The sequence below is a fragment of the Tetrao urogallus genome (genome assembly GCF_951394365.1).
Source record: "Tetrao urogallus genome assembly, chromosome: 9".
Classification (NCBI taxonomy): Eukaryota; Metazoa; Chordata; class Aves; order Galliformes; family Phasianidae; genus Tetrao; species Tetrao urogallus.
The window spans coordinates 9,669,687-9,688,387 of NC_136822.1; the positions used below are offsets into that span (position 1 = coordinate 9,669,687).

The window sequence follows — 18,701 nt, forward strand, 5'->3', positions numbered from 1 at the left end:
ACTCAGAGTAAGGTTTGTTTTGTTGTTGTGTGGTTGTTTTTTGAGTTTCCCTGTCTGAGAATTCAGTGTTAAATAATGTTTGTATTGCGAAACTGCGATAAGGGAGGAAATTGCGTGGGGTATTCTGTTTGTCTCAGAGCTTCATACTCAGATCGGTTCCAGGGGACAGGGGAAACCATTGCACTGTCTATTTTGCAATGAAGTTCTCATTATGAAGTTTAATTCAGTTGGAGCAAGGCTGAGCAAAATTAACCTCTTGCTCTTCTGTTGCTTAGTTGATATTGAAGAGGGAAACTAGTTTTGAAACAGAACTAAGGCAGAGAAATTGGTAATGTTTAGTAGAATATTGTAAGCTGATAATGCAGATAAGATCTGGAAACTTGTGGTACATCAATGTGTATTTATAACTGCAAGATAATTTTGAACATGTTTCTACTTGTGTGGTGGGTGGCATCTCATATCACTGGAGATCTTGCTGCTCCTATTTTTGTATCCCTCTTCCAGCATGAATTAGAACAGCTTTTTACTTGTGTGCCACTAAAACTGAAAGCTAGCTGGATTGTTATAACTGATTTATTCCCAACCTTTCCTTTAGATGTCCAAGGTGTTTGTTAATTTGTACATATCCGTGCATTCTAAGGTGAATTACTTTTTAATTTTAAATATTTTGACTTTTCATAATGAAGAAAGTTTGCTTAAGAATGTTACTGTTGCAAATTGCTGGTTTCATTAGGAAGTGGGTTACTCACATACCCTCTCCTAGAATCTTTTTATGATGGAGATAAATGACGAAAAGGAAGCCAGGTTGCTGTCACGGTTGCTGTGCTCACCCACTTGTTGACACGTGGGAGAAAACTGCGTAAAACACTACAGAATTACATCAGCATTTTTGTTTCCATTCAAAGTTATGAGAAAATCAAGAGTTCCTTAAACCAAAAAAGCCCACTAATTTTCAGACATCCTGATAGGCTTGAAATGATTGTACACAAGTATATTCTGTATATGCGAGAGTATGAGAATTAAATCTCTTATGAGATGTAAGTCTATAGGGATGGATTTGAAGATGTTTTTGAAATGGTTTTGGTTTTAAGTGTGAAGAACTTACAGAAAATGCATGTGAAATTCTTCAGTAGAACATTTCAACTTTTAAGAAGCGTGTTTTATAAATTTCAGAGGATAGTTAGTGATGTACTTATGTTTTGTCAGTCACCTGGCCCTGAGAAGTTGGTGTATTGTAGTCCTCTAACAAAGCTGAAAAATAGCAAATAACAGAGCTTTCATTAGGTTAAAAAAAGTCACATGAATATTTCTGTCCCTACCTTTTTTGGTCTGTCCAAATCTTGAACAAGCATTGGCCAAAGAGAAAAAAATAATGAGAAGGGTAATTCTTAAGGGGTGAGCTGTACTGTGTGCCTTTTAAAACCATGTTTTGCTTACTAAGAAGCCTTCAATTTGGTTGTTTAGTAACATAAAGAGGCTTTTGAACTTTTACATTTTCTTCTAAAATAAGGGAACTCCAAGTACCTGTGCTGTCTTCTGTGCATAGGCTGGTTCTTGTGCATTTCCACTGTGTATTATTTCCTGAGAGTCCAGTTCTGTGAAGACAGAAAATAATTAACACATGTTAAGCTTTCTCTAAGATCATGTTAAGCACATACAAGAAGAAGTAATAAAGGGCTGTGGTTCTGATTATTATCTGGGGTTCTAGTAGTCACCCTACTGTGGCTGAACCCAAGTGATTGGATCAGACCTGACTAGGAGGTGAATTGTCTCCCTTCTGTAGACATGTTTGTGGAAGTGCTTTTGCTGGTTTTGTGAATCGTTTACATAATGTTTGTTTTAGACACATAATGTTTGTGAATGTGTCTCCCATAGGAAGCAGTTTTTACATGTTAAGTATAATGACAAGAGCTGCTGAAGTTGTTAACCTCTTACAGCAAATACAGGAAGGAGAAAAACTTGATTGTGTATAGTGTGTATAATAATGCCCCCTGTCCCCCCCCCCCCCCCCCCCCCCCCCCCAAAAAAAAAAACAAAAACCAAAAACAACCCAACAAAACAAAAAACAGTCCTTAAAAACAGTGAGTTTGCTCAAGTAGACATAAAGTAGTCTTCTGCAAGTTACGCAAGTGTCTGTCTAACTTAGTATTATTTGAACTTAGGGGAAGAAGATACTTAAATACTGTGGCCAGTTTTCTGAGAGTAGGAGCTTCGGAAGTCAGCTGGGGCTTCCAGGTTGTGGAATTATTCTAGAAACAAGATATTTCAATACATGTTTCTCTGGATAGAGTGAAATCACAGATTGAAATTGTATCAGTTAAGTTCTTACAAGTTAACCTGATGAAAGGCTGCATTAGGACTAATTATAGTGGGCTAAACTCTAAACTTCTGTATTTTTGTATTAATTGGAAACTTACTGTTAAAGTTCACGCAGACACCCACATCACATTTCTGAATTAGAAGTTTGTTTTGTCTCTGTCTCTGGTTGTTTCCTTGTTAATTGTGTGAATGAGGAGGGGAGCAAGATGACGCACTAGATTCACTGCTGACTCAACGCGTGCTCATTTGTTCAAAACCGCAGTGGTGCGTACAGTGGCACGTGTCAAAAATACGTGTGTGCACCTCCCCTTTCTGGAGTCTGTGGAAAAAAAAACCAACAACCAAACAGCCAAGTTTGTGTGACCATTGTTTGCTTATTTGCTCCTGCTGAAACAAATGATACTTGGATGTAGTTTTTTTTGCCAGATTTTGAGCGGTGGTGTTTGCCTTTTGTATGTTAGCCTGACTTTTAACTCTGAAAGAAACAGTTTCATCTTTACAATGCTAATATAACTGAAAGGCAGAAGTAGCTTATCGTGGCTATATTGCCTTTTCTGGCATTTACATTTGTAAATCAATTATGCAGTATAGTATCTCAAATTGAAATGTCACTTTATTACTATTCTGTTAATGTAATATCTGCTCTTCATAGGGACCATAACAACATTTAGGAAATGTACAAATCCTAATGGGTGTAGCTATTCAGTTTTTGCACTTGGAAGGCTTCCGTTGGCTTGAATGGCAGAGGTACAGATTTCCTCTGTCGTTATTGAAGGGGTTTGTTGTGGGCTGGTTCTTTTCAAGGACCTATTTCATTCTTAAGAGCTGAGTCTATACACATTTGTATCTAAAAGGCTCATATTTCCTGTATTAAAACTGCCCTTACATACCAAACTACCTATGCGTAGTGTGACTGATCAGTCACTTGTACCTGTTCCTTAGTCTTTATGTAATAATGTAGTAGCTTAAAAGACAAAATGAAAGGCCTTTTATATTCTTGTCCATTTCATTAAGCTCAAAGTTTTTCTGCCTTTTAAATGACAATAGCTGTTGTTAGCATAGATAGACAAAAGCATTTGTTAAAGGTAAATATTTACCCCATGCTGGAAATAGTTTTATGAGGATTGTCAGAATAGGAATATGCATTTGCTCTTATTTTCTTACTTGATTGGTCAGAGGCTTTTTTTTGTCCTATAGGGCTGTAGCTCCAGCATGTTGGTATCTGGTGGTTGAGAGCACGTTGCTAGCACGAGATTTGCTCACTGCTAAACTTGAGCTGGGGGGGGATTGCATGTTTCTGTAAGCCTGCTCTAACTGAATTGCTCCAAATATCTTAAAAAAAACCAGAAGTTTGCTAGGCATTGTTTAGGACCTTAGAAATATCTGCAATATTCAGCCCTGAGGGAGTAAAAAACCACTGTGGTACTGCTGAGTTGATGTAATGGCTTCCTACCCGTAACAGCTACTTGCCTTTCACTGCCTTTGGAGCTTGAGAGATCGTTTGTGTGACTGGGCTAATTCAAGCTGCTAATCTGACTGAAAACTGGCTCAAAAGCTGAATAGTTTTCTGTAAGATTAGCAAACAAACTTAGCATTGGTGATTGGAGCAAGGCAGACGCCAGAGAAGAAGAGGGATCCTCCATCCACGTGTAGCTGGGATGACTTAGCTGTACTGTGAGTTGAAGTGCCTGTAGCAGGATCTGGGCACCCCAGGAGAAGGGATGGTCATGATGGACTAGCTTACTTAGACTGAGAGTTGGAAGCAGAAGAGGTTACATAAAATTTGGAACAAATTCCAAGCTTGCTGGGTTGGAGGAGGAGAGGTTTGGGAGTGCTGAGTGTTGTTAGTGGAACTGGGCTGGTAGTAGGTTTGTTTTTTTTTAAGGTATGAGAACAAGGCAGGCTGTCTGAGCTGTAGCTTGCAGTTCAGCTGGGGCTTGGGCAGCAGGAGGAAAGAGAAGGCTGCAACTGCCTGCCTACACAGGGAGACCGATTGCAGTATGAAATTAGCTTGAAGGGACAGTTCTGGATGATGAATCTGGACATTCTAGTTCTATTGTGCAGTTGTGTAGTTGCCAGGAGAATGTTTTCCTGCTTGCTGGAAATCCAGGTGCGGGTCATACATTGATCAGGAAAGGAGTTAGGAACTTCTTACATTGAGAAATCTGCTCTCTGTAGCTGCTCGTGTCTGTTTGCTACAGAGTTTGAACACCAGGCTGCATGAAGAGAAATTTCACTGAAATAGTTGAATTCTATCCACTCTGAGTTGATCCACCATCAGTTTCCTCTGAGGGTCAGATGAGGCTGACTTACCATTCTGCACTTGCTCTAAACAAACACAGTGTTGTAACATTTAGTTTAATACATTTTAAAAATACGTTTAGTGTTACAAAATGCCTAATAGTTGGAAAGATCAAGTCGTCGCCACCTCCATCAGCTACTTCAAAATAGCGAAGTTTAGACAGTTTAATTTTGTCAGCACTCTTCTATGTCATGTATGTGTTGGAGGAGGAATCAATTAATGCTTATGAAACAACTGGATGTTTCAAGAACCCCTTTAAATGGTGGGCTTGTAATCACTGTAGGGTTCATTGTGATTCAAAAATTATTGAAATGCTGAGGGCCGCGTGCTTATGAACTGGAGGAAAAATAACAAATGATTGTGTGGTGGCTCAGCACTAGATGTTCCCTGAAGTGGCCAAGACAAAGGGACTTTTCGGAGGAGAAAAGCGAGTGGTTTATGATAGTGCATGCTGCAAGAGGGTGGAGTTCTGAGGCAGCACAGGGGTGTTAGTATCCATTTCTTCTCAGCTTGTGTTTGAGCTTAGAACTCTTGTTGGTCTTCTGACATTGTTTTTCTACACAGAGGAGACATTTACTTAACAGCGTTTAACCACTGCAGCTTCCTTAAACTTTGTGCTTTCGGTTGTGTTACAAACTACTGTATTACCCCAAACTCCACGCTGTAGTTCTTAGAATATGTATTCCATTACTTACATGAATTTAGAGCAGTTTATTCTCTTTGTAAACGATGTAGATCTTTTTTTCTCAAACTGGCTAATTATACGACCAAAATTTATTTTTATTATTGTTTTGCTGGAAAGTTTTTGCTCCAAGTTTGCAAACTGTTTTGGTTTACTTCTGTTGTTTCAACTGTTTGTAGCTAATACTCATATTTGGGCAGCATCTGAAGGTATACCACACTGGCTTGCAGGCACAGCTCTGCTGCTAATCATGTTGCTTCTGTGGTGATTCAAAAAGGTTGCAAAGCTGATCCAGAAAACAATTTGATAATCATCCTGTCCTTTTGTATCAGGAGTGATGGACAGTGCACCTTTTTACCTCTTAATCATCAATGTGTTATAAGCATTAATGGAAGAAAACAGCCTTTTTAAAAGGGCAGTTTACCCTTGATCATATGCTGTTGTGAAAAGTGTTTGGAAATTCTTCAAGTATAATTTCAAGGGTAAACTGTTTTTCCTCCTGCGGCTGGATAGTATGGATGAAACCAAGATATGCTCCAACTATCACTATTGGTTTTGGATGCTAATGCTTACAAATGTAGTTGCTACTATTGTGGATGAGGCCAATAGATTTTGTGGGCCTTCATAAATCAAATTTAAAAACTAATGAAGTCTGCAGTTTCCCTTAACATGGGTGTATTGTTTTAGTTGGAGTTTTGCCATGAATGTGTGATGCTGGACTGCTGGTTTTTTGTTTTGCTTTTCTGAGGAAATTCCAAGAATCTTGTCCACACAGAGCTTCTGAAATCTGACTGTGTGCTTGAGTATTCCTACCTTTTGTTATCACCCACAAATCTGTACCTGCAATCTACGTTGAATTATATGCTGTAAAATAGGACAGGACTGGAAAAATGTTTTTTAAAAAGGACTTCTTGCATTACATGTATTTTATAACCCAAATAAACTGATCTGCTCTTTCTGATTGCCTTTTCTTTTAGTATAAAGGAGTGCCATGGGTTGCCTCTTATAAACGGACAGAATTGTGACCCTTATGCAACTGTCTCTCTTGTGGGTCCTTCCAGGTAATGTTTCATATAATAAGAAATTAATCTAAAATGGTGTGATCTTAAACTGAAAATAAAGCAATAGGTTTTAAACAAAAAGTGTTGAATAAGTAGGTTTTGAAATGAGATGACTTGTTTCAGAAAAACCTTAATGCTTTCTGTGTACATCCTATTTTCACTGTTACTATATTCTTTCCTTCCCAGCTGTGCTTCCAAGATCATAAAGATATTTGATCTCTGTGAGTGACCAATGCAAGCCAAGAACCTCTTGTCCCCCATTTTCTTCAGGCCTCTCCATTTCTAGACCATCTGGATCAGCTTCTTTATGTCTTTACTGTACTTTCTATTAGTTTTAATCAAGCTCTTGAATATAGCTATTTGCCCACTCACCTTATGTTTCTTATTTTTCTTTATTTGTGAATTTCTTTGCAGCAAATGCTTGGGAATTGGGAGAGAGCAAGAAAATAGAGGTTCTGGTGAAACCTATGTAGTGCCAGTGCTTTCTGGATGACACTTTCCAAGTATTCAGCTTACTCCCACTTCTTAAATAAGTAATCCTGAATAGATGTTGGGGTTTTTCATTTGTGAAAATCTCATATCATGCATTCACTATCCACAAGTTCCAATAACATTTAACATAAGCTAGCTCTCAGTTGTTTCTTTTCTGCTGCCTCAGGCCTAAATTCACCCATTCTTCATGGTGCAGGGGAGTTGTCACTTTGAGCACAGCATCAGACCTCTAATGTTAAGCTTGTGGGTGTTAAGTACTTTTGAAGAAGTGACCCTGAGTAAGATCTAAGTGAATGAATAGGATGATGGGATGTTTTTTCCTTCTTGGTAAAGGATGTAAAAAAAATTTTTTTAGGTGGTGTTATTTTTTTAATGTCAAATTTGTGAAGAGAACTAGTGAGATTCAGTCATTATACTTAAGAAGAATGCTGTTGACAGTCAAAGAAAGTAAATTGACTATTGTCTTCTGCATGAGTCCTGTGATACAAACTGAACTCACACAATATTTATCCCGTTGGTATGGGAATATATGTGCAAATCTGACAGAACTTGGGAAGTTAAGATTTTCCAGTCTCATGCATGTGACTCACATACCATGAGCAGAATATTTATATGGGTAGTGCCCATATGTGAAAACAGTTGGCTGACTGGCTAGGAGACAGTTTCTTTTCTTTGTTTGCTGTTTTTCTTCACCCACATTTTTTATTTGTTCCTTTTATATACCGATTTTGTACAATCATAGTCTGTTGCTAGCTAAATGAGACTTCATTCTTTTATAAGCACTTAAAATTAAAAATCTGTTTTACTTATATAAACCAGGAGGAAGTGGGGAGTATTTGTTTTATTTGTCCTGACACTGCTTAGCATCCAGCATTAACAGAGGTTTCTTGCAAGGCAAACATTCAGTGGCTTGGTATAAGCCTCTGTCTGTAAAGAACCTGGCAGAACTCCTCAGTTGAACAAGACCAGGAAAACTATGCTCACAACTTGCAGGCAGTGGTAAAGAAATTGTCTTCAAGTTTAAGTTTGAAATGCTTCAAGAATTGTTGGCACATTGTACTCAATTCATGCACGGTGTAGTTGTGAAATGGGCCATTTACTTGGGCTGAAGAGATGCATGGCTAAATGTAGGGGCTTGAATTTAACATCTCAGATTGTACGTGAAGATATAATTAAATAAAGGATTTCTTCATTAACCAGTGAACTCTAAAATGACACAAAAAAACTTTAAACTTAAATGCAGAGGCTCTTCGTGACAAGAATATGTTTATAATTGTGTGCTTAAGTTTCTGGTTTTTAAATAAAAAAAACCTCGTTGGAACAGGAATGACCAAAAGAAGACGAAAGTGAAGAAGAAAACAAGCAATCCGCAGTTTAATGAAACATTTTATTTTGAGGTAACTTTTTGTGTGGCATTCTGTTTGTCTGTTTTGTGCAATATTTCAAACAATTTGAAGGAGCAATTTGCAGCAGTATAGAAGCAGAAGGCTCTGTTCGAGCACATGAAGGAGCCTTTACTAGCCCCCCAGGTTGAATGACAGGCTTATGTCGCTTGGGACTGCCAGCCAGTAACATTCTCCTTGTAAGCACCTGTGAAGGTAACTTACTATCCTTAGTAACTTTATATAGCATTTGCTGCCATCAGAGTTCTGTCTGAACTTAAACCTGTCCTGTGGAATTCAACTTAGGCTCAATGCTCTTGAAAATGTTTAAAGACCAAAAACAAACAATTAAGATCTTATTTCCTTAATGAAATAATGTAGTGATTATTAAAAGAAAAAAGCATGTTTCATGATTTGATTAAAAGAACAAGTTAGTTTTTTTAGAATTTGATTTTACCTCCTCTTGAGTTTGCCCCACAGAAGCTAAATTTGATTTTTTATCTGTAATGAAATACTACATTTGCATGTAAGGATACAGTACTATTCATTTGACTGTTGAAAGTAGTAGAACTTGTGCCTCAAGTTTAGTATAATTTCCTGTGTTTATATAGATCCTAATCCTGCTGTATGCCTTCACTAAAAAAATCCTTGCTTATGTGTAGAGTAACATGTATTGCATGTGTTTTACTTGACCTACCTAAGATACTGAGCATCTTTTCTTTAGAAGTAAGATATTTGGATAAAACTGTGATCAAGAAGCACCACTGTAGTGTTTTCTTGATTTCTTGGGGTTAAACTGGGAGTGCCATCCATCAGTCCAGAAATGAGAAGAGAACAAAAATAAGAGGGTGGTGTAACTAGGGCAAGAAAATTGGGTTTATTTGTTGTTTTCTTAAACATTTCAGCTCACTTCAGTGCTTTCTTCTGGCTCATGATGAAGCCATTGAGCTTCTTTGCAGTTTAATGCTATACTTCCTCCTTGATTTTTTTCTTTTTTTTTTTTTTTTTTAGATCAATACTGTAGTTCCCCTAGATCTCAGCCAGCCCTCATCAGACCCCAGCATGAATTTTTTGTTCCATTATTTTCCTTTCTGTTCAAACCCAACTTGTTTGATGAACTGAACATTTTTTTTTTTAAAGGAATTAGTTATTATATACCACTGTTAGACTCAAGGTTTCCTTGCTTATTTCTTTCTACTAATATAATACAATAGTAGATAGTATGTTAATAGGAGGATTTTTCCTTGCTTATTTCTTTCTACTAATATAATACAATAGTAGATAGTATGTTAATAGGAGGATTTTACTTGCAGGTAACGAGGTCCAGCAGTTATACCAAAAAGTCCCAGTTTCAAGTGGAAGAAGAAGATATTGAGAAACTGGAAGTCAGGTAAGTTCAGTAGGTTATTACTACAATTAAATATTGTAATTTGAGATAATAAAAGCTATCATACTGTGGAGTAGCTCTAGAGAATTGCTGCTTAGATTTGTACTAACAATCCTTCAAACATAGGAAATTATCTTAAGTTTTGTAGTGTGTTGATTACTGAAGGAGTTTGGATTATCAATCAGGACTTTGAGTTTTTGGTTAGTTGTTTTTTTTTTTTTTTTAATGTAATGATAGTTCATCTAGTGGCCTCAACTTCTTTCCTGTATCTGTGGGTAAAGAGGCTTAAAGAGGACCTCCTGTTGATACTGGTTTGGGTAGAATACCGATTACAGAACTTGGACGATAAAAGCATACCTGATGTTTGCTTTTGGTTTCAAGTGCAGTTAGCTGTATGTTTAGAAAAAGAGAGAAAAGCCTCTTAAGAACTTCTCAGGGTTTCGTGTTCCTTGTTAAAGAAATGTTTGTTTCACTTTTTCCTTGCAAGTGCAAAGAACAGTTCAAAGTATACTTTTTTTGTGCGTCTTTGCCCTTACAGCAAGTCAGTCTGTATCTTCTCGGTGTAGTTAGAGCAGTCCAATGCTCCAGTGCTCAACCTCTTTTCTTTATTGTACTCGTGCATGTTCATGCACTAGATTTGCTGAATGATAAAATCTTCAAGGCTCGCGTAAGTTTCCTAAAAGGCACCAGGAGAATTTAGTGGTTAGTTCTAATAGCCACTATAGAACTAAGTTTGTGCATTTTTAACTATTAGCTTTGAGAGTATCTTAATTAGTATTGTGTATATCAATATATATGCAAATATACTTAGAAAAGTAGTCATGCCCCAACAAATCTAGTATTAATTTTTTTGTTCTTCTTAACATCTTTCAGAAATGTCAGCGAGGTAAGAAGTAATAGAAAAAAACCAACCGCAAACAATAAAACAACCCAGTGTGCATGTCTGGAGTCTGATTCCCTTTTAAGATTGTAAATATACATGCTGCTCTTTGGGAAAACATGCGCATGTGTTGGTGTGGTGTTGCAGTGTGCCCAGTTGTAGCAATTAGATAGGGATGTGTAAATCTATCAGGTAAAATATTCACTTGAATTATTTGAGAAGACTCAATTTTGGGGGTGGAGGTTGCTCAGAATACATGTTGCCTATAGCACTGTTTTATTTTATTTTTTTTTACTGATGGGAGGTTTGCAAGCCTAACTTTCACCATTTGTTTATTGTTTATGGATTAATAAGCCACTTGTTTGATTTCTCTTGCTTTAATTAGAATGGAGTGAGGTTTCTAACATTTCCTGCCTGTGTGCATGTGGATTAGTGCTGTTAACTGAAGTTTTTATTTCTCTGGGGAGGAAAAACAAATAAGTCCTGTTATTATTTTCAGGGTGGACCTATGGAACAATGGAAATTTGGTACAAGATATCTTCCTAGGAGAAATTAAAGTTCCTGTGAAGGTGTTAAGAAATGATTCCTTTCAAGCATGGTGAGAAATAATGGCTCAGAAGTTAATTTAATTCTATGCTGCGTATCTTCCCTTGCAAAGATGTTTTATTCTTATTTTTCATTGGAGTACATTATCCTGCTTGAATTGCAGTAGTCTGGTTCATCTGAATAAGATTACAATTTTGTACACGAAAGGGAGCATTTTCTTGCTGAATGTATTAACCTTACCAGAGGGTTCATGTACCTCTTCCATTTTGCCAGTCTGTCTACTCCTGCTAAATATGTAATGTATTTGAGTGGAAAGTGCAGAGAGTAAAGAAAAGGAAGGCTGAATATAGCTGTCTGTCAGCTTGCTGAATTTTAGTGATCTGTATATGATTTTCAGATTAACCAGAAAACCTGGAACTTCTCTTGTAATTAAATTTGTTAGCTTTCCAGAATGACTGAAAAGTCAGACAGTATCCAAATCTTAGAGTTCAACTTTGATATATCTAAGGTTTTAATCTTAGCATTTGAGTACGATTCTAAATGCGATAAATGCCCATGTCAGCATTTTGCAATACACTAAGTGAAAAAAACAAGATTCGGACTCGATTGTCCAGCACTCTGAGCTGATCAAAAGCCACCTGACCATACTAACATAATGACATACCTCACTTGAAAGCATGCCAAGAGAAAAGTTGCCTTAGCATGGACTTACTGCCACATAGTGTGTTTGTATAGCTTTTTGAATTGGACATGGCTCATGCACACTAGACTTGAAGTGTAGAGGGCCTTCTGTTTGCTAATATACTTTGTATGTGTACTTTGCACGTGAAGATCCCCCTAATCCAATTATAACCTGCTTATAAACATCAGTCTGTGATCTAAAAGCACTTTTTCTGTTTTTATTACTAATTTATGTGAAATGCTTTGAAATGCAATGGGACTACAGAATATAAAGCAGCATCACTAGTACTAAGTATTGGAAAGATAAGCCTGATCCATGCTGTCGAGGCATTCCTTGTAAATTAGTTGTGCGTTGTGTTAGCGTGCCTTCAAGGCAATGCATCTGATTATTAGGAAGAAAAAAGTCCAGTCTCCTGATTGTCTAAGTGAAGTATACGTGATCATGAAATATTTGAAGTTGGACAGCCAAATGGTGAAATTATTCTATGGTGCCACAAGCTGTTAAAATTTTTTTTGTGGGACTGCACCTCCTGTTGGAATGAAATTGTACTACAGCAGAAGTCAAAGAAAAATTGATTTAAATGTATCTGAAGTAGGAAAAGAGCACATATCCTAATTGAGGTATGGGAAATCTATTCTGTTTGGGAAGGCACAAGAATAGTAGTATATGTTCTATTATGTGCTGAAGAGGCATGAAATACTTCTCCTTTTTTTCTTTTGTCTCAGCTTTTCTTACTGTGAATTTTATTGCCAATTGTCAGACTGGGTTCTTGTGTTACTGAAATAGTTCTATGTGGCATTTTGCTTTATTCTAAAATATTGAGATTTAAATTTCATCAATTTTACTAACATTGTAATTACCTCTTTTTTTTTTTTTCAGGTACTTACTTCAACCAAGAGAAAATGGTAACAAGTCTTCTAAAACTGATGATTTGGGATCACTTAGATTAAATATTTGTTATACTGAAGACTGTGTACTTCCGTCTGAATACTACGCTTCTCTAAGAAACTTGCTGCTAAAATCATCAGATGTTCAGGTACTTCTGTTGAAAATTACTTTTCAAATGAAGACTTAAAATGGATTATGCAGTCCTGTATGAGACCACGTGTGGAAATATGCAAAGCTAGAGTTTCTTTATTTCTTTGCAGTACTTTTGTCAGAACTCACTGAGCAACTTGCAGAACACTTTGTGTTCCAAATTACCAAAATTATCTATTTTAAAAGAACCAGCAAAGACAGTGAAGTAAGTGGTGCTGTGTGACTAGAAGTAATTCTTGTGTATTGATTGCTCTTTTCAACATTGTCTTCTCCCATTGGCTGTTGTCAGCCCCTGCATTTAGAGGTTTTCCATGGACATAGACTCATTATTGGCACAGAAGGTGTCTATAATCACCTTTGCTAAAAATGGTCTGCTTTAGAACTTTTTTCTAATTCCACCTCTTCTGGATTGCTTTAATCTAGTCCAATGTATTAATAAGCATAACTGGATTTTTCACTTGGATACGGTGACAAAGCAACAAGTGCAGTAGATAGCAAAACATCGTGAGCTAGGAATTAAATTGCAGTTAGAAGGCTTTATATTCCTTGGTCTTATGTCATTTGTTCATTTCAGTATTGATGAAGTATTAGCAGGGAAAAGGAAGGTAAAATGGAAGCAAACCTACAAAAATTTTTGCTAGCCAACATTCAAATACTAATTCACTGGAATTCAGGAAGAGCTGGACACAGCTCACTGGCAGATGGTGGCTTTTTGGCTTGAGTACTTTATTAGTTTTGCGTTAAAATTCACAGCTTTATAATGGAGACAACACTTAATGAGTGTGGAAACTGTAACTTACAACTACAGTATAGAAAGTCCTGCAAAGGTATATGGCTTATAGTTGTACAGCTGCTGACTGCCTCTTTCTGTCTCTGGGACAAAGCTGTGTTCTTATCCTCTTAGGAGAGTAGAGAAGGTGAATTTCATTCTTAATGTTAAGTATAGAGTTGATAATAATCAATGTTGAATTAAATATTTCAAGAGAATGGAAACTTATAATTTCCATAGCAAACATTGAAACTGTCTGTTGAGAGGCTCATCTGTAATCTAGCTAGATTTGACTCAATCTGTACTTTACCACGTGTTAAAAGAGCACTTCACTTCGTGAGTGCTTCACTCATGATTTTTTTGTTCTGCTTTTCCATAGCCAATTTCTGCATCTGCTGCCTATATACTATGTGAAGTTTGTCGAGACAAGTATGATGCTGTTCTGCCTCTTGTACGCTTGCTACTACACCACCATAAGCTAGTTCCATTTGTTGCTGCAGTGGCAGAACTAGATCTGAAGGACACTCAGTATGTATTCCACATCAAGTTATTTCATGTCTTGTAAAATTGTTTGTATTTCTGCAGGACTTAACGATACAATACTGATAAATGGCCATGTCAGATCTAATTATCTCATGTAAAACCTGTAGTGTGCTCTCTGTGGTTAGGAGATAAATGAAGTAGACCTGAGTAGTGGCTTCTGAGGCACAGAGTTATGTCCGCAGAGGGGATTTTATCACCACGGCATGGTTCATTTCAAAGCTGACTTAAGCAAGGTTTAATTTAAGATAAAACAGTTCAGCTGTGTTGAAAGAAGTGACTTGTGGAAAATAAATTTTTTATACTGCGTTTTGGTGCACGCATTCCTTTGTCATATTTTTAACTATAACTGGAGATTAACTAATCTAATTAATTAGACTAGAAAGGCTTATTTTGCACAACTGTAATGAACAGCTATAACCCAATCCTAAATGAAGTATATTTTGATTGAGTTTGTCAGTGTGGCTTTAAATTTCTGAACCAGGAGCACTGGAGAAGTAGCAGTATATCAGTCAGGTACAAGTCTTCATTATTTGGGGAATTTTCTCCATTTGTTTTCTCTCACATTCAACACTGAATTGTATCTTCCTTTGTCTAGAATTTCTTAGGCTTTTCCCTGCAATTTTTATTTGTTCCTTGTTTTGCTAGTAGCTATTGTTATTTATTCTTTCTGTTCACTGGTTGCCATCATGATGGGCCTGGGTTCCTAGGTTCCGAAATTCCTGGCTGAAATATATGATGAGATGTTTTTAAAAACGTAATAGCAGGAAAAAATATTACACGCTGTTGTACCTGAGTTTGTTTTTCCCCACATCAATTATTTTCTTACAGAGAAGCAAACACAATCTTCAGAGGGAACTCATTAGCAACTCGCTGTGTAGATGAAATGATGAAAATAGTGGGAAAACACTACCTAAAGGTTACTTTGAAACCAGTTATCGATGAGGTAGGTTACTGTACTGAACCCATTTGCATGACTCATTAGTCTGCTGGAGTATCTGGTCTCTTTGATAGGCATTCATCTAGTTTGCAGTGTGACAGTAATGATTCAGGTGAAGGAATTCTAGAGGAAAATTTAACTGAGTAATAATTGGTTACAAAGTTGCTTGTGAATTATTGGTTAGGAGTTGCTTTTTCAGTTGTGTTGTAGGTGCTTGGCAATAGTCAGTGGCAGTTGTTCCAACAGTGCAGAATTGCCCGTATGATGCTTTATACAATTGATCCATGTAAAAATGCAGATATATAAAATTAGGATGATTGTTGCATAATATTATGTTCAGAACCATTTAGAATTCTACCCCTAGTTCTAGGCCAGTCTAGTTTTAAAAGGTGTATTTCCGTGCATTCTGAAAAATGGAATTCTTAACAGTGTTGTTTATTTCAGATATGTGAGTCCCCTAAACCCTGTGAAATAGATCCCATCAAATTAAGAGAAGGTGATAATGTAGAAACTAATATGGTGAGTTTCTTAATCTGTTTTTTCTAATTTAAGGTATCTCAAATCTAATTAAAAAAAAAAAAATAATTGAAAAGCACCTCTGTATATCTGAAAATGAGTAACTTAAAGCAATTTCCAAATGGACCAGGAAAAGCTAGAGGATTACCAGATCATCAGTTTATTGGGTGTTTTGATTACTAATATTCCATACATTCAGTTGCTGACATAGCTAACTAGTACTGTTCTAAGACATTTCACTGAGCTTTTGCTTGATGCTTGCCTGTTACTGGAGGATTATGTAAAAAGCAGCAGTAGCTGCCACAAACTAACATTCGCTAGGGATGCATGGGGCATGCATTGTTTTATGTTGTCAAATCATGAAAATGTCTTGATCTGTAGTTTTATACTGCTAGACACTGCTTATGTGTTGTAATGTATCGTTAAAAAATGTTAATGTTATTAATCCCATATTAATACAACAAAGCTTCTTAAATGGTGCGCAGTACTAAAATGGAATAACTGAATAGTCGAGCAGTGTTTGGAAAAAGAGTTGTAGAGTTGTGTGTGTTCAGGGAAAAGCCATAGTTGATGGTCTGAAAAATAACATTTTCTCCATAATTACAGGAAAATCTACGCTATTATGTAGACAAAGTATTCCGTGAAATTGTGCGGTCAAGTATAAGTTGCCCTACCCTAATGTGTGATGTTTTTTATTCTTTGAGGCATCTGGCTGCTAAGAGATTTCCAAGTAAGTGTTCTTTTTTAGAAAGTAATAATACATTTGGAAATGATGTTGCCAGTGAAATGCTTTTTTTTCTGCAGTTATCTTATGGGTACTGTTAAAATTTTTGCTTTTTCCCAAAAGACTTCTGAATTTCTTACCTTACCAATCAGGTATTTAGTTTTTGGGTCAGACTGTATGCTATAGTAAGACTGTGGTCAGTCAGCAAGAACTGTGTTCTCTGATACTGTGCATATTCTTTGATGCACTGCAGAATGGTAGTGAAAAAGAAGTCACCAACATAAGCATAGATACTTTTGCTTTTTTTTTTTTCCCCAATAATGCAGGAAGTGATTTAATTGAAAGATACTTACAATTCAGAAGTGCTGACCTGTTGATGGGTCCAGTTAAAGCTTTATTACCTTACAGGTCAAGGCTTTGCAGAAGATAGAATAGATGAAATATGCATTTATAATGCTGTGATAAATGTTAGGAAACTTCCATTCTTTCGCTGTGATTTTAATATTCGTATAACATGCTGAGTGTGAAATAGTCAGATATGTAGGCCTAAAATGTCATATATTAGGCCATCTGTTAAGAATATATTTTTATTATCTGGGTACTGCCTCTGATTAATATTTATCACTGTAATTGGGTCACAAATTCCTCTGGCTAGAACAGTCCTTTCAAAACAAATGACTTGCCAGAGAGATCAGACTGAAGTAGTCGTTTAGATTAAGAATGCATCCCCACTATATTACCCAGTAAGCTAAACCAAAATATTGAAGTATTTGGAGCTTCAAAATTACATACACCATTGTACGACTCAGGATTGGAATTGAAGATGTTTGTATGTGTTGACTGCATTTGTTTTGCAGTGTTAATATATATGAAATTATTAGTCTTAATTGTAAATAATGTGATAGGCCTTGTTGTTAAAGCTAGCTGCTGCAGTATGTTCTCTTTCGGTTAAACATGTACCCAACCTTATCTAGTCAACACAGCGTGTATGTGAATGCTTGAGACGATCTCATTGTTCCTAATTGTGGAGCTGATGAGCCAGTTCTGTGAGAACAGAGCTTCTAAAGGAAATAAATCCTCCATTATAAGTAGAATGCTTTTTCCCATGACCACATTTCTCATTTCATGTGCTTCATTGATTTTTCATTCTACTTTAAGATGTAAATGTCTTTTCTGACGTTATCTTCTTAACGAGTTTTATGTTGACTGTCTCATTATTTCTTATTGAGCTTAGTGCATGTTACATTTCATGGTTTTTCTCTGCAGATGACCCTCATGTACAGTATTCTGCAGTGAGCAGCTTTGTGTTCCTTCGTTTCTTTGCTGTAGCCGTAGTCTCACCTCATACTTTTCATTTACGACCTCACCATCCAGTAAGTTTTGTGAAGCTTCGTTCTGTTTTATTCATATCCGTCAGATCTGTTTATCTGGCAAGGCAGAAGTTACTTTCACTGTGCTTGTTCCTGGGGCAGTAAGATCACTTCTAGGTTGATGTTTTCAGTTCTGTGCCTCACCAAAAGAACTAAGGTGTTTGCAGTTCAAATGAGCATCAAATTTCTCAATCTTCATGAGGCATTCTCAGGTGATGTAGAAGCGCTGCTTCATTAGAACAGCAAGATGACTGAGGGATTTTTAAGGCTTATAGCCAAATTGCACTAGTTCTTCCCATCATGGAAGATAACAGATTACATTTTTACTTGCAAAGAGTATTTTCATTTGTTGCTTTAAATAGAAGTATTGAAGTGTCTGTAATCAATCTGTACATTTATCTAGGAGTCCAGTAGTTGCACAGAGCTGTCAAACTTTAAATTTTCAAATTGTCAATTAGATGAACATAACAAAAAACAAGAAGCAAACAAAAAATCAAAGATGGTGATGTGTAAATAAATGAAATACCATTTTATTTTCACATACGAAATATCTATGAAGCCTTTTATTTCAGAGGTTATCTTTATTAGGTTATTGCATTAATTTATGTCAATCTACTTAATGTCAAATTTATTAGACATTATTCCATTCATTAGAGTAAAAAGAGCTGATGGGAATTTATTACTTGTGTTATACAATTTAAAGGCAGCAACGAGGCCCCTTGCTATGGCTGCTTTTCCTGAAAATCCTGAAAATTCAAGTAGAGAGGTTCTAAGTGAGGTGAAGGCCTTACAGTGTTTTAAGTTCACTTTGTATTATGAAAATTTATACTGTCTGTTCAGCAGTAATTTATTGTCTTCTGTTTTGAATAGTTTAGAAACATGTGTTTGGTAACAGCTGGGGGATTTGAGGGGTCTGAGATGTTCCATACGGAAAAATATTTTTCTGTGCACTAATATTAAATTCTTGTGGTAGTGAATAACATTAAATTGTGCAGTGGGTTGAAAGAGCATATATTTAATAAAAAATATCACATTTCAAAGCAATCACACTTATTATTAGAAGACAGCATA

General features: G+C 36.4%; 1 protein-coding gene across 1 annotated transcript in view; it reads left to right on the top strand.

The window, feature by feature from the left end:
- The window catches only part of RASA2 (RAS p21 protein activator 2), a gene marked incomplete at both ends in the record, with an annotated part of 42,720 nt that overhangs the window by 16,521 nt on the left and 7,498 nt on the right, over nucleotides 1-18,701 (top strand). Inside the window, 10 exons of the mRNA XM_079539773.1 lie at nucleotides 6,281-6,364; nucleotides 8,181-8,253; nucleotides 9,552-9,628; nucleotides 11,005-11,103; nucleotides 12,613-12,769; nucleotides 13,920-14,068; nucleotides 14,912-15,026; nucleotides 15,465-15,539; nucleotides 16,143-16,266; nucleotides 17,527-17,633. Of these exons, the coding sequence (XP_079395899.1) occupies nucleotides 6,281-6,364; nucleotides 8,181-8,253; nucleotides 9,552-9,628; nucleotides 11,005-11,103; nucleotides 12,613-12,769; nucleotides 13,920-14,068; nucleotides 14,912-15,026; nucleotides 15,465-15,539; nucleotides 16,143-16,266; nucleotides 17,527-17,633 (1,060 nt within the window). The remainder of the gene's footprint in view (nucleotides 1-6,280; nucleotides 6,365-8,180; nucleotides 8,254-9,551; nucleotides 9,629-11,004; nucleotides 11,104-12,612; nucleotides 12,770-13,919; nucleotides 14,069-14,911; nucleotides 15,027-15,464; nucleotides 15,540-16,142; nucleotides 16,267-17,526; nucleotides 17,634-18,701) is intronic.